We start from the raw sequence: 26,233 nt of genomic DNA on the forward strand, positions 1-26,233 counted from the left end.
CCCACAAAGCAGATATTTAATCATACTTGTACACTTGTCAGTTTTGGACTGGTTCGCAACACCTATTCGCAAGAATTATTACACAATTACAGACAATCTGTTAATTGGTAGATGAACTATTTGTTTTCGTTGTAAAATAGGGTGGCGTAGAGTGGCCCTAGAGTATGAATATTGGCTAGAAGAATTAAACGAAGCGTTTCCGTGAACCTCGCGTTTGGAGTAGACGTGTCCGTGTCCCTCCAAGCTATATTGGCTCCTTCGTTGCGCGTGAATAGGGCTGGCGATGGGACGTTCTCCCGCATGTAAGCCCACACACACTCCTTCATTATAGTGTTTATCTAAAAAATGATAGAATTCCATCGAGAATGTCGGCTAGGTCCAGTCACCGTGCAATTTATTAGTCTAGAAACTGCGACGCACCTGATGGGGTTCTAAAACGGGCAAAATGTCCCTTATGCTCGCCAATGGCGGCGGCAGTAATTGTCCAAGGGCCATCACGCTTACCAGCGAGACGCCTGCTTCCGTGTTCCAGTTGGCCATAACAGTAGCAGCGATCCCTCTCAACAAAACCGAACAATACGCTAAAGCTGGCCTATACCAAGCAGTCAACTCCAACAATGTCCACAACAAGGGCACGTCTCTGAACATTCGATGAATTTGTAAATCTCTCTCTATGGTGACCTGCAACGCAACAATTTTATCTCATCTTGCGTACACAAATTGCATGCAATCAATCTATGGTGACCTGCAACGTAACAAGTTTATCTCATCCTGCGTACACAAATTGCATGCAATCAATCTATGGTGACCTGCAACGCAACAATTTTATCTCATCTTGCGTACACAAATTGCATGCAATCAATCTATGGTGACCTGCAACGCAACAATTTGATCTCATCTTGCGTACACAAATTGCAAGCAACCAATCACAAGGATTAAATGAAACCTCCACTCATGTTGGGAGTTTACGACATGAAGATTAAAGAGGACTCTAGTTAAAAATATTCACTACGCTGAGTTAAATTCCTACATACTTTTGTAAACTCTTCGTCAGGCCATGGTAGTCCATTGTACATGACATCGGGTGAAATGATCTCAACCAACAGTAAACTGACTATCGTCAAGGCATCAAGGTTCACTGGATATCGTTCCGATTCCTTGTTGCTGCAGCAAGCCTGCAATATTTAAATGTTTACTGAACTGCGAAGAGGGTTGTTACTTTTAGGACTGTTACCTTTATGACGTCCATCAGTAGAATTTTATTTAGAGCGATGGTCTCTTTGTCAACCGTGTTTTCCGGCGGTGGTTTCCGCGGGCCATGGCCAATTACACCAGCGTGGAATACAGAGGAATGCTTTTGAGCTAACATCGTGCTCGTGACCTGTTTGTGATTCTGGTGTAAGAGCAACATCTCTTCGAATTTCGGTTCGAACTTCTCTTTGGCTCCAAAATATTTGGCGGGATCGTCGTTGATACTGTACGTCAAAATCTCTCTTAACGCCAATGCACGAGCGCATGGAGAATAACAGGTCAAATCCTTCAGCAAGTGGCAAACTATCTTGACGCTCTGTTGCTTCTTTGTAACATCATCCTCCGCTATGCATAAAAAGAAGTACTGGATCACAGCTCTGGTTAACTTGAGAGCGAGCTCCACATTTGGTAGAAAGTTGTCCTTCTCCGATGTGCTGAACAAGTCCAACATCTTTGCGATGTCATTAGCTAGCTCAAAGTCCCTTGTCTTTGTTAACAACGAGGACATCTGATGTAAATTGGATTTGATAGCATGCGTGATCATCTTCGATCGAAAGATGATTGCTTTGTTCGATTTCTCCCACCTGAAAGAGACTTGGTGTTATCATTTCCTCAAGTATGCAACCGTACAGCTAAATCTCTCAATGTACTTACTGCAACAGTATCGTAAGGTTCTGAAAAAATTGTCTTCTCTCTTGCTTCTCCATAACGTTCTTATAATTTATCTCCCTGAGTGCTTGTTCCACTACTTGAGCAAAGTAGCCATGACTCGCTAACATATTCTCTGCTTCGACCTTATTCGCAGGGAAGACTACGACATTGTTCGAAACGAGTCTTATCAGAGCAGCAAGATGGAAAGTGGTTGCTGCTTTGATCAACATATATGAGGCTGCGGATATCAATAGGTTGGCGCTTTGGCTACCGAGGAAGCACAGCAATCTGACAGCAGTTTGGACGCGTAGAGGATTCTGGTTGAGAAGCAGAGGCAACACGACAGGCAGTTCTTGTTTGATGGAGGTCAGTAAAGCGATATTCGCAGATTGTGGCCCATGTGTTCTTAGAAGAAGATCGATTTCTTCCAACACTAGCTCCAGTATTTCGCTGCACACACTCTTTACACTTTGGGCTGCGTTGACACTGTGGTAGCCAACGTTGCTGGTGTTTAAAGCAGTGTCCAATAAGATATTTATTATCTGCGATGCACCTTGCTCGCAGCCTAAGATCAGATGCACAGTCAAGTCTATCAGAGCTTCTGGCTGGTTGTCGAAGTACTTGCACCAGTCTGCCGCAAACAGGGCCAATTGTGGAATTATATCTGGTTTCACTGGAACGAAGAACAGGAGAAGAAATGAAATAACTTGTTAGAATGGAATACAATAGCATGACGATACATTTACGTACAGGTTTGCAACACATCGCTGGTTATTGCTTTTAGAAGAGTCTGAGAGAGGGATGCTAGATTTAGAAGAAATGGAACCGTAGCTAATTTCTGTTTCTTTGTGTCTTCGTCGACCGTCATGTCTTCATTCAAACTCCACTGAAAATATTATTAAACGACTTTTAAACAATTTTTATTAATATACTATAAATATAGTATCGCAAGATTCCAGTTTACTTTGAATAAGTCTAATAAGGCAGTACTGATGTCCTGAAAGTGACTGCTGGCTAGGTGTCCCAGGATTCCAACAACTGAATTCAATTTAGGATTCTTGACGTTGTGTTCGTAACCCATGCTGCAGAAGTCTTTTAGACCGCAAGACAACACTCTGGTGATGACCGTATTTGGGAAACAGCTTCCAACGTGGGCAACCACCCAGTCAAAGTGAGGACTGTGTAACACGCTGGTGTCCAGCAACGCCTTGATACAAGATTCCGTGTCGGAATGCATGAGACACTGAAGACATTGAGCGGTGATGTCGATCAACGTCCGAGTGGCTCGACACGACATCCATTGTTGGAGAAAATCGTTGATTCCGGCATTGCCAGGCAAGTTACCACGCTTTGCATAGTCGGAGGACAATTTACCTAAGACACAACACTTTTGTACTTTTCTGTAATGAATTTTTGGCGATAGATACTTTAAATACCGAATAAAACCAATTCGAAATGCTTGAATAATTATATACCCAGTAATTCCAGTGACCATGCAGAAATGATCGGTGCCCATGCCTCTGGATTTCCATTAATGAAACTGCTCAAAACAGCGTGAATCTCTGCTATGATGGTCTCTTCGCTGATTGCCATATTTTGATTTGTCTGTGAAAATTTAGTTTACGAATTATAAGAGAAGTTGTTGTAGGAGGTTTGTTAATGAACTTACTTCGATTTGGCGAACATGTTTGGTGACAGCAACGAAGAACACGTTACAGAAGTATTCGAGTACAGCATCTCTAGCTGCAGGTACACTCCTCAGGAGAGACAAGGCGGTACGAGTCACGTCAAGGGTGCTCGTGCCATGGGTTGGTCTGACCGCTCCAGAAATGAACTTCCTCACTTCTGACAATATATCTTGCGGAGATGGTTCTCCCATTGAGTGCAACATTTTTATTAATCAATTCTTAATTAAAAAATGGGACACTATTTGGGAAATTAAAGACATATCTTTTGTTAGAGATATGTATCTTTATATCTGTAATTAGATATAATTATGGGTCCAAGAAGAAGTGGAATTATTGTAGAATTGTAGTAGAGTAGTAGAGTGTAGAGGTTATGGGTCTTATAATGAGTAACATTGTTGTTATTGTTGTTATTGTTGTTACTACAGTACTTGGGCAAAATTGCTCAAAAATTACTCTGTTGGTAGGTTATGTTAAGGAAATGTGACGGTTTAAGGGAAATCATGGGAAAGGGATGTGGACATCATTTTCGAATGGCAATTTTATCGCGAAATAGCGTAGAAATGCAGAAATGCGTGGAAATTAGTAATTAGAATAGAGTAGCCAAGCTCACAACGCGAATTCAGGCTGCGATTGCCGCTCGCGCATGCGCGTTAGTAATATGGAAATATTCATAAAAATAATAATTTTGGCATAATAATAACGAATGGTCTTATTATTTTATTATTTCATATAAATTGAAGCTGCGTTTAAGGAACACTTTGTGCAACTACATGTGCAAAAGTTAATGAATGGTTAAATAATGTATCGAAATAATATATTGTGGTGTTAGAAAGCAAAGAATTGAATTAATTATGCTTCAAGAAGAATAAAAAAATATGTGGCGGAACAGAGTCCTACATTACTGACGACGCCCTCTGTCTCCCATCGAAGGAAATAAAATATAGAATAGTAAATAATAAATTGAAGAATAATAAATTGGTTTGTTCTGTTAAACCTTCGGAGTTAGTTAATAACCATTGACGAAACCAAGTAGCCATAAATATGTGGCTGTTTTAATTGATTTTATCAAATTCTGTTTTACCGACGTTTAAGCAGGAGCGTATTTAGAAGGCGCGAAAGGATATATGTATATATTATGTACACTGCTTTCACACGACTATACTATTTTTATTATTTACAGAAATAACTATATGTTTATATACAGAAAAACTATTTACACTTCTTTTAGGACTTTTGCAAGAAGAACGACTTATTCTGTTTAACTATCTCTGATGTTTCTTTGGCAAGCGCTATCTTGCCGCTATCCGCCAACTGACTTTCTCTTTCGCTTCTCGGAAGAAGAAAATGTTGGGAAAAAGGTGGCGCTTGGCGTTTCCTGTATTTTTCCTGCCTTCCGGTGGAAAATGCTTTTACCGAAAAGCTACGCGCCTTTCTTTTACTCTCGTTGAAGTAGAAGTCGCCACAAAGAAATTATTGGTGGCGCCATCTAGCGGCAGAAGTCGGAACTATTCTCTCTACAAGCTTGGGCGCCGCGTCGCAAGATGGCGCCACCGCCGACCCCGCTCACTGAGCGGTCTACTGAGCGGTGACCTTTATGTACGCTCCCAATGGTACCCAATTTCACAATCTGTCAGATGATGATACCCCGAGTGTAAACAACATCCAACGAAATGGAAAACAAGTGGGAAAACAAAATGGATCAAATAAAGATTCCAAAGGTACTTCCACGAACGTTTTCTCCACTTATCACGAATATCTTTCGAATTAATCCTGCAATGTAAATTCTCGATATCTGTCAGAACGTTCTCTCTTCCTTATCGCCTGTTTTTAACGTCAATTAAGAAAAGTATCGAACGAGTATTTTCCCAGAATAGCCAATTTGAAATCGATCCAGCGTTTCGTGTGTGTATTTAACGATAACGTTCATATCCGAGGTTCGAAACGACCCAGGAATATTTTTTGTTTTTGTTTGTAACAGCTGTTATCGTTGTGGTTTCAGGTGGAAAATGTGAGGATTCTTGACAGGTACAGCAACAACCACTCCGTTGGAAGTCTCTATCTGACTGTCACACACCTGATATTCACCGAGTGGAGTGGAAAGAAAAAAATTTGGGTAAGAGTAGGAAATCTACTTCGACCTTTTCAACCACGACCACAAATTACCAAATTAAATTGATGCTACTTCATGCTTACCTTTCTTCTATCTTAACATCTCTTATATTTAATATTCCAGGTTCTATACAATCATATCTCGAACATCGAGAAGCAACCTTTATCCACAACAGGCTCGCCGCTGTCTATCAAGTGTAAACATTTCTTTAACGTAACGTTCATCATTCCAAAGGAACGAGATTGCCATGACATATACCAAACCTTATCTAAATTATCTTGCCCAGGTAAACGAAACAGAGAAACCTTATATTCCAAACGAAATTAAAGAACCATACACTCACGTTAATTTCCTTCTTTTCAGTAAGCATAGAGGACCTCTACTGTTTTCACTACCAAGCCAACAAAGACACTCTGCCGCAGCAGGCAGGATGGAATTTTTTCAACGTACAAAGCGAGTTCCAAAGACAAGGTGTTCCGAACGAAGAATGGTCTCTGACGTATTTAAACACAAATTACGAGGTACGTGCTTCAGATATCCACTTCAGATACCAAATTTATACCATTACACCACCTTCCAGGTCTGCGATACCTACCCAAAATACTTGTACGTACCCAGTTCGTGTGCCAATAGCACCTTGGTAGGCAGCGCAAAGTTCAGGAGCAGAGGAAGACTGCCAGTCTTAACGTATCTGCATTCTAACAAGGTTTCCGTGTCGAATAAGAAAGCTTTCAAACACAGAAGTCTACACTTAAAGTTCACGCTTGAAATATTTTACAGGCTGCCATTTGTCGTTGCAGTCAGCCGTTATCAGGATTCAGCGCGAGGTGTCCAGAAGACGAGCAAATGATGTACAATATTCTGTGCGCGAACCCAAATTCCAAATATATGTACGTTGTAGATACACGACCGCGCGTAAGTTTACAATCACGAACCAAGGCATTTCTGTAATTGTAATCGCTCCTGTGATTCAACGTGTAACGTAAAAATCAATGTTATATCAATGTTTATCTTTGTCGAGTTAGATCAACGCGTTCGCCAACAAAGCTGCAGGGAAGGGATACGAGAACGAGAACTTCTACGACAATATAAAGTTTCATTTCTTTGGCATAGAGAACATACACGTGATGAGAGCTAGCTTGAACAAGCTCATAGAACGTGAGTTATTATCCGAGTGTTATCTATTTGGTATTTACAACAGTCTGTATTAAACGTATTAATTAATTTCAGTGCAAAGGACGAATTCGATGAGCGCATTCCTAAGTGGCTTGGAGAGCAGCGGATGGCTCAAACACATAAGATCTATTTTAGAAACTGCTTGGTTCATTGCTCGAGCAGTTTCTAATGGAGTCAGTGTAGTGGTGCACTGCAGCGATGGCTGGGACCGCACTGCTCAAGTGTGTTCGTTGAGTGCTATGTTGTTGGACCCATTTTACAGGACTATCCAAGGGTTTCAAGTGAGAATTTAATTATTATCACAAACTCTGCATGCAAATTATCTATAAATAATTGTTTTAGGCTTTAATAGAAAAAGACTGGCTCTCCTTCGGACACAAGTTCAATGACCGGTGTGGTCACATCAGCTGTGACAGCAAAGAACTGGCTCCGATCTTCACACAGTTCATCGATGCAACGTACCAGCTGCTGCAACAGTATCCACACAAATTTCAGTTCAACGAACTCTTTTTATTAACCCTTCATGACCATGTGCACAGCTGTGAACATGGTACTTTTATAGGAAACTCCGAAAGGGAAAGGCAAATCCTCAGGTACTAGTCTCCCTCTACTATTTTCCTGTGTTTACTTTGGATAACTACCTTACTGCTACCAATTACTCGCAGAGTGTCAGAGAGAACTTACTCCTTGTGGGGATACATGGCGAACAACATGCACGAATACATAAATCCTCTCTACAAGTGCAATCGCTTCAACGATGAGTCCAGCAGTGTTCTCCAACCCAAACTGGCACCGCAGAGCATCATGTAATACATAAATTTGTTTTCATCGTTGTAAAGAATAACACGCAGAGACTTAAGAATAATTTTCCAGCTTATGGCGGGGAATGTACTTCAGATTCGAGAATGGCATTCATCCCAGAGAGACGTACGAAGATTTCCTTTTGGTGATGCATGATCACACCAGTTGCCTGGAAGACCACGTTAAGCTTCTTGTAAAGGTACACTTGTTCTTCGATACCTTTCACTGATCAGATTTCTAACTCGTAGTTGATTTTTCTTATTTACAACTCCACAGAGAGTTGCTTCACTGGGTTCAGCGATGAATAACGCACAGAAGAAAGGGGTGCAAGGTAAGCACAAGTACGACAACAAGTTCACCAAAGATCCGCTGTCTGAAACGATAATAGAAAACGCAACTAATCACGAAGAGAACATTAAGAACAAAGTGAACGTGCATCAGTTGGAGAACGAATTGAAGACGGTTGCTTTGGATTGGAAGTCGACGCGCAATATGGAAGAATGTACATGTTCTACTACGTTCGACGCATTCAACCGACAGGTAATTATATATACCTGCTTACAAATTTCCAATTTGATTATAGTATCTACTTGTAATTGTTTCATTTAACCGCGATACGAATTTCGTAAGCAGATGTTACAATTGAATTGAAAATCAATTTTTCAGCATCACTGCTGGTCGTGTGGAGACGTGCTGTGCACGTGGTGCATGGGTAACCACACAGTTCTCAGTGGTCACCTCTCGCAACGCGCTGTGCCTACTTGTAAGTCGTGCACTCAGAATTCCAGTATTTCGACTACTAGTCCCTAACTTCCTGTAAATAACTTCGTGATCTGTACTTACGATGTAAGTTAGTATTGTTCAAATTAACTGCAATGGAAAAGAAAGAAAAATAGATTTTTAACAAATAATTATTCACCGCAATGAAAACGTAGGATAAGAGATTACGTATTTACACTTTCTTTTTTCTTTTTTTAATGTACTTAAACCAAAGCATGATAAACCCTTAAACGAAGAAAGTATTAAGAAGGAGGAATACAATTTCGTTTAAACCGCTAGTATAAAATTGTATTATAATAGTTATTCTTGTAAGGATGCACGATACGTTTTAAATAAGACTGTTTTTATTTTATATTGTATCATAAGATGTAGGAACGATAAAGTTTAATGTTTCATTCTGAGGATTTAGAAAATAATGAGTATCGCAAAATAAAGCTCCATAAATTAGATATATGTATTTATATTTATTAGAGTGTATCGTTTTAGAGCAATACTTTTATTTTTCAAAGCATTGATTGAAAAATTCATACTAGATGATAAAACGAAAATTTTCGTGCAAGATAGGAATTTGTATCTCGTATACAGATTTGGCTCGACACAAATCGCCGAATATCTCCAAAGAGATCGATTATATACAAACTTTGTATAGGACGTTTTTCGTAGATAATTTCATCTTCTACAAAAAAGCTTCCTTGTATAATTTTCGAAAGATCAATATTTAACGAATTCTTCGATGAGCCAAGACCGTAATTGAGATAACAAATTTTTGTTTTATTATCTACTATAAATTTTTCAATCAGCACTTGAACAAAAAAAAAATATTGTTCCAAAATGACACCTAATTGTATATATACTTCATGATTCTAGATTAGTGTGTTCTAATTTTCCATCTGATCGTTAATAAAACAAACCAGAATTCATCGTAGAAAATAATCGAAGAGTTTCATAATGTATTCTTTTAATTACACTCAAACAATTTCAAACTTAACAGTTATAAATAATACAACATCATGCTATACATAAAAGTAATTCATTCACATTGTACACTTTATTAACGTAATGGCAGAGAAATAAAACATATTGTTTAAGAAAGTTCGTTACATCGAATAATATAAACGTCTGCGAAACCGAGAACTGAATATTGTAATTTTCGCGCACGATCCGTGTTAAAATAGCAGACAACGCGACATCCACGAACATCTAAACGCATGATTCTTATACGTAAACCGTGAATAAATTTTTCTTATTCACTTTCACCATACAATAACAAAAATTACATATCGCTACGTTACATATTATTAAGGCATAAATAGTTACACCGAACATCATTCGTTACAAATAGTTGTTTTTTTTTTTTCTTTTTTTTTTAAGTATTATCATTCATACGTGAAACATGCTTAACGTGAAAATCATTCGCCTCAAAGTATGACATAATGAAAAGTTTAATGCTCGAACCGAGTAATATAGAAGTTTTAGGTAAAGAACTGGTTCCTAGTGATCGTATTGCATGTATTGGACACTGAAAACCCTAACGTACACAATGACCAAGTGTAACGTGGAATGTGAAAGTTTTGCATAAATATTTTAATTAATATGAATTCCTTTTTTTGTTTAAATTTCAATTAACTCTATTCTTTATTTGGTTTTCTTCGTCGTGGTCCATCGCCACCCATCGCTGGCTTGTCCTGGAAAGAACATCAACCATTAAAACCACCAAAATTACATTATTTCGATTAGCTTGCCAAGATATATATTCACTAACATTCTCTTCGCTTTCTATTAACTCTTCAGTTTCATTCGCTGTCTCTGGTTCGTTCACCTTCTCAGTTTCTTCATCCGCTTTGGTGCTATCTGGCTTAGTTTCGCTTTCATTTTCGTTCTCTTCTTGTTGACGAGGCGTTGTTTCCTCGTTTACCTCTAAGGGCTGCTTATCTTCATCCTTTAAGTCGTATTTTTCCTACGTCAATCGGTTTTACATTTGCACAGTTACTATACTATGGACAATTATTGCTTACATCTAAATACTTGGTGGAATTTATACACAAAAAATAAGCATAATGTAAGCACTTGATTTTGTATGGGCACAATTCTATTATTGAGCTATTTTCATTATAACTTAGTGGGTAATAATTAATTGTATAGAGCAGTGCAAGTTGAGATTCATTGAATATTCAATGTCTCTCAACTTTTATTAACCCGTATGACCAATTGTTATCCACATTTGAGGTACGACTTAATATATGAACTGAAAGAAATACTTTCATAGTTGATGTAGGTGATTTTTGTTATACCTGAGAAGCAAAGCAGCAACAATATATTACTAGCAGTATGGGGAAACCAGCAGCTATTATATACACAGCCCACATCCAAGGATGTTCTGCAGTAAACGTACCAATCTGGCGCCATACACTCCACTATGTGAAATAATTAGAAAATTACTAGTAATTACAAGTATAATCAATTTTGCATTTGTACTATTTACGAAGCACAATTTCCAGATGTATCAAACTTCATACGATAATAGAATTACTACTTCGTAATATATCTGGCAAATGTGTACGTACAGCTAGTAACTTTAACATTCAGACACTTTACTTTGTCGCTTTATAACTTTTCCTACGATGAAAGATAAAGCAACTGACATATACATATATTGCATCATAACATTGATTCTAGTTAACGAAACTATAGAGTTTACGTATTCAATTAACTAGACGTTTTGATGTAATATCTCAATTGTTTCATCTTTTATTATAGGCAAAGTTATAAAGCAATGAAGCGAAAGTTGCGAAAGTAAAGTGTCCGAATGCTACATCGCTGTAGAGTTAAATGATCTACAAAGAAGAAATAGGATTTATACAATTAGAATACGGTACTAATATAATATGTACAACAGCAGCTATAGAATACTCAGCTGTGGTATTACTGCGTATGTACCAGTACTATAAAAAGCAATATGTACGTTTGAATAACCAGATATACCTCACGAAACCGTTTCACTAGGTACCAAATATACAACACAACTGGTATCGCGCAGTACAAGAAATACAGCGCCCACCAGCCTGGTTTATAATTCGTAGCTTTCAATATGCGACCCCACAAGGTTACCTGAGAGTCATAGTGCACATGTATCACATTTCCTAAACAAGTCTCTCATCATCAGAATTATTGTCGAATTAGGTTTAATCATTGAAAAAAGCTATCGTAAACCTTCTACGGTCCAGACTTTCAGTATATTCTTATCAACTCTTGTTCGACATAGGATCAGAAAGAATTAATCGAGGTTGAAACAAAGTTACTTACGCTTTCCTCTGCGATTCTAGCACGACGTACTTCGAAAGTATCGTCTGCCCACTTTCTGGCTACATCCTCGTTGTCAGTGACAAGGATATTGTCGAATAATATGTCGGTGGACATGGACCACAGTTCAAAACCAACAGCAAACTGTAACATGTGAAAATATTTAACGTATAACAATTGAATCGATCCAATAACAATAACAATGCCCAAGACACTTACGATAGACATCATCTGGAATGGATTCTCATCGTTAAAGTAATTAGGATTGTGTATGAGCTTAGGCTTCCATTTCCCTTTGTAATTGGGGTTATTGATCAAGGGTGGCGACCATTTGCCCTTGTACCTCGGGTTCTTCTTCATCTTCTGCTTATACGGTCCACATCCTGGTACATCTGCGCACTTTGGATTGGGAATCTCAGGAGGTTCCCATTCCCCATCCATTTCGACATCCCAGTCTTCCGGTTTGACGGAATCAGGATTAGGAATCATGGGTGGTTCGTCTTCGAGCCATCCTTCGGGCATGATATCGTCTTCGTCTACGATTTGAGCAGGCGCGTCTTCGTCCCAGTCATCTGGCTTGACAGCTGACAGGTCAGGAATTTTTTCCTTGTCGTCCCAGTCTTCCGGTTGAACATCCGATGGATCTTCTATCTCCAAGGGTGGATTAACCGGTGGAGTGAAGTCGTCCAGCAGCGAGCCAGAGTTGACAACCTTGTTATCCACTTTGATCTCGAAACTGTTATCAGGACGAATGATCAAAGTGTAAAGATGAGGCTGCTTGTCCTTGAAAAAGTCTTCCAAACGTTCCCTCGGCTTCTTGCAATGTTTTTCCTCTATGGAGCCGTTCAGAGGATTTTTGTGCCGAAAGATAAAATGTAGCTAAATAAGAAACAAGTAGAAAATAATTTATGGAATAGTTGCGCGAGGATTGGATGTTTACGAGTCTCGCTGTGTACCTTGTGATCGTTCCCACACTTGTCGGGCCCGAACATTATGGTATAGGGAGTCTTGTCGTGGAACTTGTTCAAGTCTTCATGCTCCGGGTCCAAGGTGAGCAGTTTCAAATACGCCCCGCCGCATTCCTGACCTTCTTGGAAGTTCACTTCGTACTGTACAATTAAGGGATTATCTTTAAAGTGGAATGGTTTGGACAATAGAGCAGATATCGCGGCGTGTCTGGCTTTGCTCTTGAGCACTAATCCTAGATCGCCCTCCTGCGCGTGCTTCTTGGGTTCCTCCACGGACCAGATCCCTACAAAAATAGTATCATATCGTAACTCTATTGCATTTCAATACTCTATGAAAGTAACCAGAAGCAGACCATCGTATTTAGCTATGTCCTCGTCCGTGGAATCTTTCTTAGCCTCTGACAATATCCACGTGTCCTTAAACTTCTCCTCATCGTCGAACGTTTCTACTAAATAAGCGTATCCAGACACCTCTGGAGTCTTGTATACCGTCTTGGATGCTACATCCTGTACGTTATCGTTACTTTCGTCGGCGGTGATAATGTTACAGAGTAAACATAAATAGACGATTACGTTCGCTACAATTCTGGCCATCTCATATTCCTGAAAGCAAAGAGCGCAGGAAATTTTTTATCAAATATAATACTGAAACATTAATTACAGAACCAAAAAATGATGTATTTTGATAGCTTGTACTTTGTAAGCAGAAAATGTTTGTTCAAAGACAGGATGATAGGAACAGAATAGTTGCTCCTTTATCGATTAATTTATTAAAAATCAGAATTAATTAATGAACAGGGCGCTGAACGCGAGGAGGAGATGTTCTTACCGAATTCGTGGAAGTTCAGTCGCGGATCATCGATTCCTGCGTAAATATGTAACGGCGGAAAAGTCACGCCTCGAACTCGACCAAGCGGTGGGTTATTTATTCGATTAAGTAATAACAGTAATTAAATTACACGTAAGCGAGATTCAGCGTGGTGGTGCGCTCCAAAATGTAGCGGCGGTGCCGGAAACGGGACGAGCGATAGTAAAATAGAGCGATCCGGTTAATGAAAGTAATTGAATTATCGAGGAGAATCCTGCGGGCCACGGCCGATAGACGAATCAAAACACTAACTTAGCAAGGAGAGACTCTCTAAAATTGTTTTTCACGTCGATCGACGTTGACCGACGTATCGACTGGGCTCCCTCGAGTCAACGAGAAATTGCTCGAACACAAACGAATTTTTTCGCTCGTGTCTCTGACGTGGGGATATGCATGTGACATACAGTTTCCCTTGAGCATCGCACCCTGCAAAACTCAGTCACGGTGGCTCCCAATCGCTATGGTTACATTTTTTACGGTTCATTTTCATGAGGGAGAAGTTGATTAAAAAACGGTGTACGGAACGTTGTAGTAGCGCCTTGATATGTTGCAAATATATACTGATTGCATTATGTTGGAATATTATATTCATGCAGAAAACGAAGACAGAGAGTGTAGTTACATTTTTTAGGGTTTATTTTAATGAGGGAGAAAATACATACCGACTGTATTGCATTATGTTGGAATATTATGCAGGGTGTTCGAAAAATGTTGGAAGTCGTTGAAAGGGGTGGTTCAGGAGATGATTTGAAACAACTTTTTCCTTAGCGAAAATGTTGTACGAGGCTTTGTTAAGGAGATATTAACGAAAACCACTAACCAATCAGAGCGCGAGGCGGCCGCACTTCCCGACCAATCAGAGCGCGAGTATGCCAATGGAGCGCCCGCTGATTGGTCAGTGTTTTCTGTTAATATCTCCTCAACGAAGCCTCGGACAACATTTTCCCTAAGGAAAAAGTTGTTTCAAATCACCTCCTGAACCACCCCTTTCAAGGTGTTACAACATTTTTGGGACACCCTGTATTCGTATAGAAAACGAAGACAGAGAGTGTAGTTACAATTCTTTAGAGTTTATTTTCATGAGAGAGAAGTTGACTAAGTGTAAACAGTGTACGGAACATTGTAGTGGCGCCTTGATATGTTGCAAATACATACCGACTGTATTGCGTTATGTTGGAATATTATATTCATATAGAAAACGAAGACAGACAGTGCAGTTCATTGAGTTTTATCCTAAATCCTATCTATCCTAGGATAGAGCTCAATGGTATTATCATATATATTATAAAGACAGTATATAGAGATCCAACTCCCTAAGAAAGTTACTAGAAAGTTACTAGCGCCGCCAGATGGCGCATGCGCGACCTAAAGGCTGACAAGATGGCTGCCATCATTACAAAGCTACACCAAAGATACCGTATCATTTCGACAGGAGCATTCGAGTACTTTCCAATCTAATTCATCCAACAAACAAGAACCGTTAATTCGAGCAAATAGTTAGACATCTTGGTCCACTTATTCCCATCGATATCGTTGGCCGGTTTCCGCTGATGTCGCCAGGTGGCGTTCGAGGGTCATCAAAGACGTAATTGTCGCGTTCTGCGATGCCTGTCCGCGGTCTATAACCATACGAATCATCGCATTAATTGTTTGTGCAGGGCTCCTGCATTGGGGTCAACTCTTCTCGATTCGAATGATTTATTCCTCCGCTCTACATATGAAAAAGCCCGTGATACTCGCGGTCGAGGCGTCGATAACAATTGAAATCGAAACAATCGCCGTGTACAATCGCGAACGCGTCGGTGATAGTCGTGTGATCGATAATAATGTTCGCTAGTGATACGGATACGCGAGCCGAGACGTTGATAGTGTTCAAAACGAAAATTTAATACGAGCCCGCCCCCCCTTGACTAAACCAACCCCCCACCCCGCCCCTCTCACACACCCCCTCCAGAGTGGTAAGCATTGCGTCCAGCGAAAAACTAACGCATAATGTAAATAAAGAGCTTACGTGGGACGAGAGCAGCGCGTCGCGACACGCTAGGTAGAAAATTTTCGTTTTTTTCCGGAGACCTAACGAAAATCTGAAAAAACGCGATGAAAGGCGAGAAAAAAAAAATTGGTCGCGTGTCTCGTTCGATCTTTTCCAACGATTTCTCCCCAGCCTCGGAACGGCCGTTGCTCGGTCCCGTATGCGATCTCAGTTTCCTCCCTGAAGCGAACCGTGACACTGTGTTTTGTTTTCGTGGTCGCGATCGATGCGACGATGTCTCAAACAGTCTCCAACGTCTCCCTTGTGTTTCCTGATCTGAGAGGGTCTTGGTGTTATTTTCTTTGTTTTCTCTCTTTTGCAGGTGTTCAGGTTGTTTGGTAGAGCACGAGACGACGAGGTTCAAGACTTACTCAGGTTATCGCCAGAGGGGAACAGGAGCACCGTAGGAAAGCAAGACAAGAGGCGAACCGTACGATGGCATCGTCCATGGTGGCTGTTCCTTCGGGGACAGCGTCGGTCCCAGCTGGAACTGGTATCGCTCAGAGCGAAGAGGTGGAGAACGGAGATGTCTTCGGCGAACGAAACATTAACCCTGTTAGCAGCTGCAACGAAAGCTCCAATACCGGAGACGCCCTAGAGGAGATTAACTGTGGTAACAGCGAGACCGGTGACCAAGAATGCGCCATCTGCGTGGGCAAGCTGTGCTCGCCGCGGGTACTTTCCTGTCTTCACGTGTTCTGCGAGGCCTGCCTCGACAAGCTCTTAATGGACGAGGCTGGCGATCCCAAGGTCAGCTCTGTACTGGTCTGTCCCCTCTGCGAACAAGAAACTTCCATTAGTTCTAAGGGTGCCGCGTCGCTCACGTGCGATTACGTTCTGACTAATATACTCGACATGTCCGCGATCGAGAGCATGGCTGTACTCTGTACCTCGTGTAAAGCCAAAGAGAGCGCGGTCGCACGCTGTTCGGACTGTGCCAACTTCTTGTGCCCCAGCTGCAACTGCGCGCACCAATTCATGCGCTGCTTCGAGAGCCACAAGGTGGTGGCCTTCGAGGACATTAAGAAATCCAACGAAGCTATACCGATACACAAACCTATTTTTTGCGAGTGTCATCCTGCTGAGAACATGAAGTTCTACTGCTACACGTGCCAGGTAATTGGAAAAATTATATCATTAACCCTCTAACGACTGGTACCGAACATCATAATTTCAACGATATTGGTATTACTTAATCTTTATCTTATCTGTTAGAGTCGTGTTTTTTTTAATATTTATACTACATGGAAACTCGATAGATAAAGCTTTGGTTGTTTTAAAATATAACCTATCGATTAACTACCAGTCGGTAAAGTGTTACAAATTTGATAACGCACAATCCAGTACTACAATACGAAGAACTGTAATCTTGTAATATCTGGGACCATACAAAGTATGGATTATAAAACTCTGAATTAAATACGTTTAATTATCCAAGGATTATTTACTCCCAATATTGATCATTACGAACCATGCTTTAGGAACCCATATGCAACGAGTGTCTGCTGGTCGAACACAAAGCTCCGGACCACCAGTACGAACGATTGGTAGATGCAGAGCCACGTCAGAAGGAAGAATTGATAAAACTAGTAAACGAAAGCAAAGCAAGAATCGCGGACTGCGACCAGGTGTCTGCCCAATTGGAGAATGCTCTTAGCGAATTGCAAGCGCAGCACGATCAAGCCAAGGATCTGATCATAGAGACGTTTCAAAGTTACAAAGCTGTCTTGGAAAAGTGTCGCGATAGCGCTTTGGTGGAGCTTGAGAAATTGCATTCGGACAGAGAACTGGAAATAATGGATACGTTTCATAGGTTGGTAGAATTATTCGATGAATGAAATGTTTTCGACAGACTTGAATGAATCGTAACCATTTGTTGCGCAGTGTTGAGAAAACTGTGGAGAAGATAGAGGATGCTTGTCGTTTCACTTCGAGGCTCTTGGAGCACGGCGACGCTGTGGAGATTCTAGCGCTTCGTCGCATCGTAGGAACGCAATTAATGAATTTAATTAAAAACACACCGAAGCCAAATGTTTCTTTTTCCATTGAATTTCAGACCGACTATAATCAGTTTGAGAAAACTGTAAAGGTAGGCACGGGATTCTCCAAACTACGTGTACATAATTCGAGTCCTCAGCTTGCACTATCGACTCGTTCCTCAATCTTGTACAAACAATCTTAACTTTGAAAAGTAATTGAATTACGTGGAACCACACGATTGCATAAAAAAGCTACTTAACGTGTAAATGTGTAACCTGAGGACTCGCTGCATTCGAGAAAGACTCGAATCGTCAGGAAAATTAATACGATCGATGATGCACAGGAAGTATTTGGGAAATTTCACACCGAAAGCACGCCGGCGACAAAACCTGCTCCTGAAACGATCTCGACCGTACCAGGAGTCTCAACGAACCAGCAAATTGTTCATACCTCGATGGGCTGTCCACGTTCCATTAGCACAAGGTCTCCCATATCTCTTCCTGCGTCGATGCAATCCTCTTTCGAAGGTGAACCTTCCTTCGTTATACCCCCAACGTCCAGTCCCCAGACCATCCAACCACCCCCACCACCTGTATCCCTTCCTCCAGGTTCTATCCATGGTCTCACCAGCATCCAAGAGTACAATCTTCAACAACTAGCTAGTTTAGCGGAGAAGGTTGAGATGGTTGGAAACACAAACGTGGTTGGGCCTAGCTCAAATCCAAGCCCGACCTCCCCTTTCACTCTGGCAGACTTGTTCGCTGGTGATCTTAACTCCACCAACCATGCGATCAATAATCTGCAGGCCCTTGCAAAGTTGGGGAACACGCTTGGCAATCAAGGTGAGAGATATTTCTTTCGCTGTTAATACTGTACAAAGTAAGATCAAAGCTTACGGTCCCTTGTGTTTGCAGATCTTGGAAACACAACGATCAATGGTGGCAGCGGTTTAGTACTGGGCAGAGGTCCCTCCCCAGCTATCGTGGATACCCCAAGTTTAAGTCTAGCTGCCAACAGTCTTTTGAACGGAGGCTTTCAGTCGTTATCCTCTTCTACTTCGCCCATACTTTCGCAGGGTGCCGGTGAGATACTCTTTAAAGATTCCAAGAATACGCTTAACCCTAGAATGTCCCGTTGGGGTCCTCTGGACCCCGGTCTCTTTTCTCGTGTCTACATCTCCCGTAAAGAGTGAGACGGGACTTTCTATCGGTGTCGCGGTCGATCCTCAGCCTCAATGTACTCGAGGAATTGAAATACCGATCTCGTAAAGTCTCTGTGTGGCCTCCACGTTTTACTTACTAAGTTCGTCCTTATTCTTTTATTTTATTTATTTATTTATTTATTTATTTATTTTTTTTTTTTTTTTAACATTTTTGTTCAATATGTAGTAGTTTGTCTATCCCATCGAAATACGAAAGAAATAAACATTTGAAATTTCAAACGTGTTTTCTTCTTCACACTTTTCGGGCATGCATTCCGTTCGAACCATCGCTGTTTGACGAAACCATAATCTTCGATTGAAAATTCGAATCTCTGTCTAGTAACGGTTCGATCATTGTCCATCGTTTCGATTCCAATATTTCTGAAGGAGTAGTAACGATTGTAAACGATACGAAAGTATAAATAACGAGGGTTTTGTTGTGTGTTAAAGTTTGTAGAAATGTAATATGGTGTTTTTTGTATGAAGGAATTTTAACATCTTAATTTTAATGTTTTCGTTTGGAATTCATCTTCTAACATCAGTGTTCTTTTTAGATGAATTAATTGTGGATTCCATGCATAACATGCCCGTGGTGGTGGGGAATAGTGTTGGCAACGTGACCGGGTCAGGATCTGGAAACTACGCTCATCCTCGTTCGAACAATGCCAAATTAACGCCTATGCATATCAGATGCAAATTTGGCCAGTTGGGTCCCGCTGAAGGGCAATTCAGCTCGCCTCATGGATTCTGCTTAAGTGCTGAGGAAGACATTATCGTCGCCGACACGAATAATCACAGGATTCAGGTATAATTATATGTAAATAATTGAGACTCGATCTCTTTTTATTCAATGAACACTGTCCTTCGAGACATGAATGAAATAATTAATGCATCGGACTCTATGTTGTACTACACATTGTATATTTGTTCTCTATTTGTTTTAGATATTCAATAATTTCTTTGATGCAATAAACATCCTCTCAAACATGAATAATATAATCAGTGTATCAACTCTAATTCGTTCCATTTGTTTCAGATATTCAATAAGACTGGTATTTACAAATTCGAATTTGGTGTTCCTGGGAAAGAAGAGGGCCAGCTGTGGTTCCCTAGGAAAGTAGCGATGATGAGGAACAGTGGGAAATTTGTTGTCTGTGACCGTGGGAACGAACGATCCAGGATGCAGATATTCACAAAGAACGGTCACTTCATCAAGAAAATAGCAATTCGTTACATCGATATCGTAGCTGGCCTAGCTGTCACTAGTGAGGGTCATATTTTGGCTGTTGATAGTGTATCGCCAACAGTGTTCGTGATCAGCGATACTGGAGATCTTCTGAGGTGGTTCGACTGCAGCGAATATATGAGAGAACCAAGTGATATTGCAATTAGTGGTGAGCGACCTTTAATGTTGTTTTACTCTATTTAAGCCTTCGCACACTAAACCATATGTGCAAACAATAATATGTTTGTAGAATAGCTTTAGAGTCATGTAATTTATTCTAATGATTCTTGACTGATATGAATCTTCAGTCATAGGTTATATTTCTTTAATATCTGGTAACATGTACAACTGTTGCTACTTTGTATGTCGAAAGGCCCTTTTAGGTTAAGGTTCAAGTTTTAGGTTAAGTTTCTTACAAAGTATGTATCTACGTACACATCATCGTACAAATGTTCTTTAAGCATCAATTGTTCGCACATTCTCTTTATACCATATTATGGTTTGCCTTTCCATGCCATTGAATGGAAATATTCAAAGAAATTGAATAGACCTATGATGACCCCTCAGAGGGTACATTGATGTCCAAAGGATGAATTATATATAATCATTCTTGGATGTTTCTTAAAAGACAAAGTACGAGAACTTTCAGAAGCTAATAAAGATGCGACTCCTTACGTTGCAGGTAAAGAATATTTTGTCTGCGACTTCAAGGGACACTGTGTAGTGGTCTTCAACGAGGAAGGCAAGTTTTTGCGTCGCATTGGCTGTGACAATGTAACAAACTTCCCAAACGGGATTGATATTAGCGATGCAGGAGACATATTGATAGGAGATTCGCACGGCAATCGTTTTCACGTGGCTGTCTTTTCAAGAGCTGGTTCCTTGATATCAGAGTTCGAATGTCCATATGTCAAGGTATGCTTATCTTCTTGAAAAAATATGTTACAATGTATCGCAAGAGTGTATTATTTTTACTACAGTTATTCTCTAGCATACAATATTGCATTCGATGGTATAATTTTGTCTATATCTCGTGTCTAAATCTTTTTATATTAAACTTAGCGTCTAACAAGTTCTTGTACGAATTATAATATAAAACTATTAATCTCACTTGCAAGAGTCTTTCTTAAGAGGTAACACTTTCTTCTAAAACAGGAAATATAAAACAAAATATAATTTAATACCATCCTGTTTGATTTGGTCATGTTACTGGTTCTTTTACACTACGTACTACTCTCTTTTTACTATCTACACCTTACGCACAATCAGGTTTCTCTAATTTTACTCCTTTTACTTTGCTAGCCAATTTCTTTGTAGAAACCACAAATTATTCTCCATAGTTTCAGTCTTCTTTCTTTCTCAGGTCTCTCGATGTTGCGGCTTGAAGATTACCTCCGAGGGATATATCGTGACTTTGGCTAAAAATAACCACCACGTCCTCGTACTCAACACTCTTTACATATCATGAAGCGAGGAAGCAGACCAAGCAAGTATGCCACAGTAATCTCCTGTGAGTGGAAACGTCCTCGCGTGTGTACGCTCCACTCTCGACAAAAAGACGAATCGACGATTAAATGCCCAGCGGCATCGAATTCATTTTGAGATTTGGGCCTACAGAAGCAATAGACAAACAAGTGCAGCGTGCAGCTTTAATAGTAAAAGCAAGACAAACAACACAAAACAAAAAAAAAAGGTTATTTAAAAAATGAAAAAACTTTCTGTTTCTTTTTTTTTTCTTTTTTTTTTTCTTTTTAAAAAAGAAAAAGTCAAATGCGTCCCTGTTTTATGAAAGTAAACATTTAAACGATGAGAGAGGGTATGTTTAAAACGTATGTCTCCGACCAAAAAATGGAAAAATGATTAAGAAAGAAAAAAAAAAAAAAAAGATGACGAAGAAGAAGAAACTATATAAATAGTGATTTAGCAAGTTGCATTTGGTAAACTGCCAAGAATATAAATTTAAAGCTGAAAAACAAGAAAAGAACTCAAGAAAACGGAGGAACCGGTTAAGTGGAACGTGTCGAGAAACTATGTAATTGGATCTCTTCGAGACAGTGGGGATTTTTTTTGGAGACGAAGAGAGAAGCAGAGAAGAGAGAAGAGTGAAGGAACTTCTTGGGGAAAAAAAAAACACACACACACAGAACACAATAGCTTTCCGTCAAAAGCGGTGTCACATCATCTTCGACTCGTCAGTATTTTAGGTATGTTTACAAATCAAATTATTCTAGTCTTCAATGAGCACTGTTTACACGCTGGTTTTCGGATCCGTGCTCTCGAAGCGACGTACTCGTGTATTTTTGTCCTGTCACAACGTCAGGAATCGAGCAATGGGCGTAAAGAAAGAATGATAAAACGATATATATATATATATATATACACACACAACACACCGGTTCTTTCACCTGCGAACGGTTCACTTCGAGACCTATTCCGTAGACGAGTTTCTAAGGTTTCGTTCAAAGTGAGACCGTTAGATAGGGTGTTTTTTTGGTCGAGGAACCGAGTGTGCACGATTTAACGAAAAGGAGAAGATTTAAAATAAAAAAATAATAATAATAAATAAATAAGAAAGCAGCGGATTTCTGTGCTTAAGTGCATGAACAAGAAATAATGCATGCTACGACAAACACGGTAGTACTTCCTGCTCTTATATCATATCATATCTCTAAACGAAAAGAAACAACAACAACAACAACAAAAAAAAAAAAAGAAGAAGAAGAAAAAGGTAATAAGAAAGAAAACGATACCAAGCTATGTTCCTGGTGAATTTAAAGTAATTTATTCCGTGAGGGGAGGGGAGGGGAAAGAGATGAAGATGAATTATAAGAGGAAGAGGAATTATATTGCGGTGAACGTTAATTTGGTCGGGTATATAGATTACGATAACGTTGAATAATCAAACATTTAATTGTAACGCAACGTGTGTAATCTCCTGGGGTGGGCAATGTCGCAAGCATGACTCTCGTCTAGGCCACCGATTATGGATCCCGTTTGTCCATTGTTTAAAAACAAAAAACAAAAAAAAAACAGCAACAACAAAAATAATTAATGATAGGACGAGACACGTAATGGTTACAATATTTACTCAGGATGCTTTATTATGGTCCACCATATAAATATATACATTCATACACGCACGCATATACATGTGTACATACACATTGCATAAATACCATACGTGTACATATGTGAATCTCTTCACATTATATATATATATACAACATACACACATATATGTGTATATATAATATGTGTTTATGTGTATACATATATTATATATTTATATAATTTTAATAATATTATATAATAATATATAGTATGTATTTTATATATATAGTTATACTATAATATATCATACTATATATATATATATGTATGTATGTATGTATGTATATATATAAAATATTATATAATAATTATATAAATATATAGTGTGTGTGTGTGTGTGTATATATATGTTTATGTATGGCAGATACGTACATATATGTATGTGGGTGTGTGAATAATCGGTTCGTGGTGCTAGCGACTAACAATATATCCATACCATGTAAATTGTATTTGTTATATACATATGAAAAAAAAAAAAGAGAGAGAGAGAGAAAAGTTACAGAATCGTTCCCTAAATTTTGCGACGCTCTCGCGGGAACGATCTTGTAACCGCATTATACAAGGTTCGTAAAGAAAAAATTATACCACCGATTACCATAGGAACAATACTTTATCTATGTATAAACGAAAAGTGGTAAAATGAACAAAACAAAAAAAAAAAATGACGACGTAGGAGAAAAGAAAACAAGAAAAAAAGTAACGTACAGTTTGCTAAACGACTTCTATTTATGTATATATGATATCGATACACGATCCACGAATGGGAGAAATATGAAAAAAATTCCACGTAAAATGAACACAATACATATATAGAAGATACACATATTTTTTAGGGTTGTTTACATGATCAGCCTTAAGATTTGATTAAAACTAAACAAAAAAAGAAAAATGATATGCAATGTGTATACAACATATATACATATATGTATGTATATATATATGTGTATATATATATATGTATATATATATATATGTGTGTATATATATGTATATATATATATACGGATATATTGGGCAGATTGCTATATATATATATATATACTGTGTTAACATTACCTACAATAACAATTGAATGTGAATAACTATCTTGCCATACCAAATGTTAGAAAGCACATCCATATATATATTTCTACTTGGATAGCTTCGACAGATTTGTTTTTTGCATATTGGAGAAATTTGATTGTACGGTGTCTGTGGATTTTCCCATGGTAAAGGTGAAGAAAAAGGGAACGAATGATTAGATGGGGACGGGGGAAAAAATTAGGAGCAAGAGTTGACTAAACGCAGATGATTTTTTGGGATTTGGGGGCTACTCAGAAGTTTACGCATAACATTTGTAGAAAATTGCACGAAGCCTACGTACGTACACCTAAGCTAATCAGTCGTAATCATCTTTTATTATTAGAAGTTTTAATTTTATATATATTAAAAAGAAAAACATGGGGGGGGGTGGAAAAGTAAAAATGAAAAGGAGTAATTCTGAAGTATTTAATAGTCATGGTTAGCAGAGTTATATAAATAATGCCTGTGATAATAGTATCGTCAGGATAAGTTGTGTCCTTACAGAGTCTCTGATGTTGTTGCTAGGTAAATATAATTAGAGGTACCTATGAGATGCTGTTAGCGACGCCTTGTGGAAGGTGTATTTATGTTTCATGCACAATAACACCTGGACGCAAAGCCATCTATTGGTCTCTAATGGTACGTTGAATATAAGAAAGAAAGAAAAAAAAAAGTAAATAAGATATTGACAAAAAATTGAAAAGTAAAAGAGAATATGTTGCAAACAATTTTGCCAGTCGTATTTAGAAGTAATTAAAAAAAGAAGAAGAAGAAGAAAAAAAACAGGAAAAATTACCAAAAAAAAGAACAGATAAATAAGTAAAAACTAAACTCATAGTGTAACGAATGGATGACCATTAATGAGAGGGTCTTTTACCTCACAAAATTATTATATTACGCTCACCTTATATATACTTGAATATTTTAGTATAGATTTACTCTATTTACATATTTTTATCTGTGGAAGACTACTTGGCTAATTTAGGCCACTGTTGAAATTCACCCCTTATTTGCCTTGATGTTTAAATTACAATAATAATATTAAAGAAGAATAAAAAAAAAAGAAGAAGAAGAAAGAAATGAAATGAAATGGAAACGAGAATTACTTGTTACGTAAATGGTAATTGTGATAGATTTTTTGATGATTTTTACAATCTCAAAAGTCTTATTATCCTAATATGTATAGAATTATAATAGTCACTCTCTACATAACTACATAAATGAAAAGGTAAAAAAAAAAAAGAACTCTGCTTACATTGTTGAAACTAATTATTAAACGACAAAGAAAGATAATGGATATATCACCCTTAAACCATAAGCGATTTACCAGACAAGAATAATATATATATATATACATACATATATATGTATACATGATAATATATATATATTTACTGTCAGTCTATCGTATAACGTATTTCAGGATATGTTCTACGTATTACTTTTAAACTAATAACAATGTTTTTATCGCTGAAACACAGTTTCCAAGGCCTTTTTTAGGTGCCACCTAAGAACTTTCTTCGACACGATTTCAGTTTTTCTGATCGTTCTTTGTGTTCATTTACGATGACGTGCTCTATCTGTGTGTGTGCAGCTTCTTCAAAAGGAAAAAAAGACCAAAAAAAGAGACAGAGAAAAAAAATAGGATTCAACGTATGCAATCGTCCATTGTTTTCGCGATTCGAATCCTAGATCCATAAATGACCGTGGCGAGCAACAGCTTGTTCAATCTAATCGGAAATTGTTAATATACCGGGTGTTTAATTTTTTAAGGATTTTTAAAGATGTGTTTGTCGTCGCTAGCTACGCTCCTGGCCTGTTGACTTAGAAAGAAAAGAAGAAAGAGAAAGATAGAAAGCTCAGTTTTATTTACTCTCATGAGTATTCGTACTCTCTATCGAAGAAATTCTAAATTAAACGACGATTAAAGCAATATAAATGTTTCTTTGTAAATATTCCCACGAATAAGCTTTACATGTGTGTGTATTTATGACGAATAGTTTATTTGGAAACGTCAAGTGTTTCGTTT

General features: G+C 38.7%; 4 protein-coding genes across 8 annotated transcripts; 2 read left to right on the top strand and 2 right to left on the bottom strand.

Annotated features, from left to right (window-relative positions):
* On the bottom strand, positions 1-4,301 carry LOC128897060 (integrator complex subunit 5). The gene is made up of 9 exons (XM_054160719.1): positions 3,572-4,301; positions 3,378-3,507; positions 2,867-3,276; positions 2,653-2,788; positions 1,906-2,575; positions 1,235-1,835; positions 1,035-1,175; positions 421-681; positions 1-338 (listed from the first exon to the last, which is right to left on the bottom strand). Exons 1-9 carry the CDS (start codon positions 3,791-3,793, stop codon positions 117-119), a joined length of 2,793 nt encoding a protein of 930 aa, XP_054016694.1. The 5' UTR covers positions 3,794-4,301; the 3' UTR covers positions 1-116.
* Positions 4,302-5,169: 868 nt separating this feature from the next.
* LOC128897062 (myotubularin-related protein 6) lies at positions 5,170-8,906 on the top strand. The gene is made up of 13 exons (XM_054160725.1): positions 5,170-5,308; positions 5,590-5,703; positions 5,824-5,986; positions 6,064-6,221; positions 6,281-6,406; positions 6,481-6,615; positions 6,726-6,858; positions 6,931-7,157; positions 7,219-7,469; positions 7,542-7,682; positions 7,750-7,876; positions 7,954-8,217; positions 8,344-8,906. The coding sequence occupies exons 1-13, from the start codon at positions 5,261-5,263 to the stop codon at positions 8,485-8,487; spliced, it is 2,031 nt and encodes a 676-aa protein (XP_054016700.1). The 5' UTR covers positions 5,170-5,260; the 3' UTR covers positions 8,488-8,906.
* Positions 8,907-9,377: 471 nt separating this feature from the next.
* Positions 9,378-14,025, bottom strand: LOC128897064 (calnexin-like). 4 transcript variants are annotated; one of them, XM_054160729.1, is made up of 8 exons: positions 13,555-14,025; positions 13,079-13,328; positions 12,714-13,009; positions 11,977-12,636; positions 11,761-11,901; positions 11,440-11,565; positions 10,220-10,396; positions 9,378-10,142 (listed from the first exon to the last, which is right to left on the bottom strand). In XM_054160729.1, exons 2-8 carry the CDS (start codon positions 13,317-13,319, stop codon positions 10,086-10,088), a joined length of 1,698 nt encoding a protein of 565 aa, XP_054016704.1. In that variant the 5' UTR covers positions 13,320-13,328; positions 13,555-14,025; the 3' UTR covers positions 9,378-10,085. The 4 variants fall into 4 exon arrangements, with proteins under 4 accessions (XP_054016704.1, XP_054016702.1, XP_054016705.1 ...); XM_054160727.1 differs by having other exon boundaries at positions 10,220-10,414; XM_054160730.1 differs by lacking the exon at positions 11,440-11,565 and adding an exon at positions 10,749-10,871 and having other exon boundaries at positions 13,555-14,024.
* A 1,166-nt stretch (positions 14,026-15,191) lies between these two features.
* LOC128897059 (brain tumor protein-like) lies at positions 15,192-21,778 on the top strand. 2 transcript variants are annotated; one of them, XM_054160717.1, is made up of 10 exons: positions 15,192-15,551; positions 15,948-16,741; positions 17,107-17,438; positions 17,510-17,714; positions 17,949-18,447; positions 18,520-18,687; positions 19,361-19,611; positions 19,843-20,200; positions 20,714-20,946; positions 21,395-21,778. In XM_054160717.1, the coding sequence occupies exons 2-10, from the start codon at positions 16,061-16,063 to the stop codon at positions 21,497-21,499; spliced, it is 2,832 nt and encodes a 943-aa protein (XP_054016692.1). In that variant the 5' UTR covers positions 15,192-15,551; positions 15,948-16,060; the 3' UTR covers positions 21,500-21,778. The 2 variants fall into 2 exon arrangements, with proteins under 2 accessions (XP_054016692.1, XP_054016693.1); XM_054160718.1 differs by having other exon boundaries at positions 15,551-15,637.
* The last annotated feature ends 4,455 nt before the right edge of the window (positions 21,779-26,233 follow it).

The sequence above is a fragment of the Hylaeus anthracinus genome, unplaced genomic scaffold (assembly GCF_026225885.1).
Source record: "Hylaeus anthracinus isolate JK02 unplaced genomic scaffold, UHH_iyHylAnth1.0_haploid 11978, whole genome shotgun sequence".
NCBI lineage: Eukaryota > Metazoa > Arthropoda > Insecta > Hymenoptera > Colletidae > Hylaeus > Hylaeus anthracinus.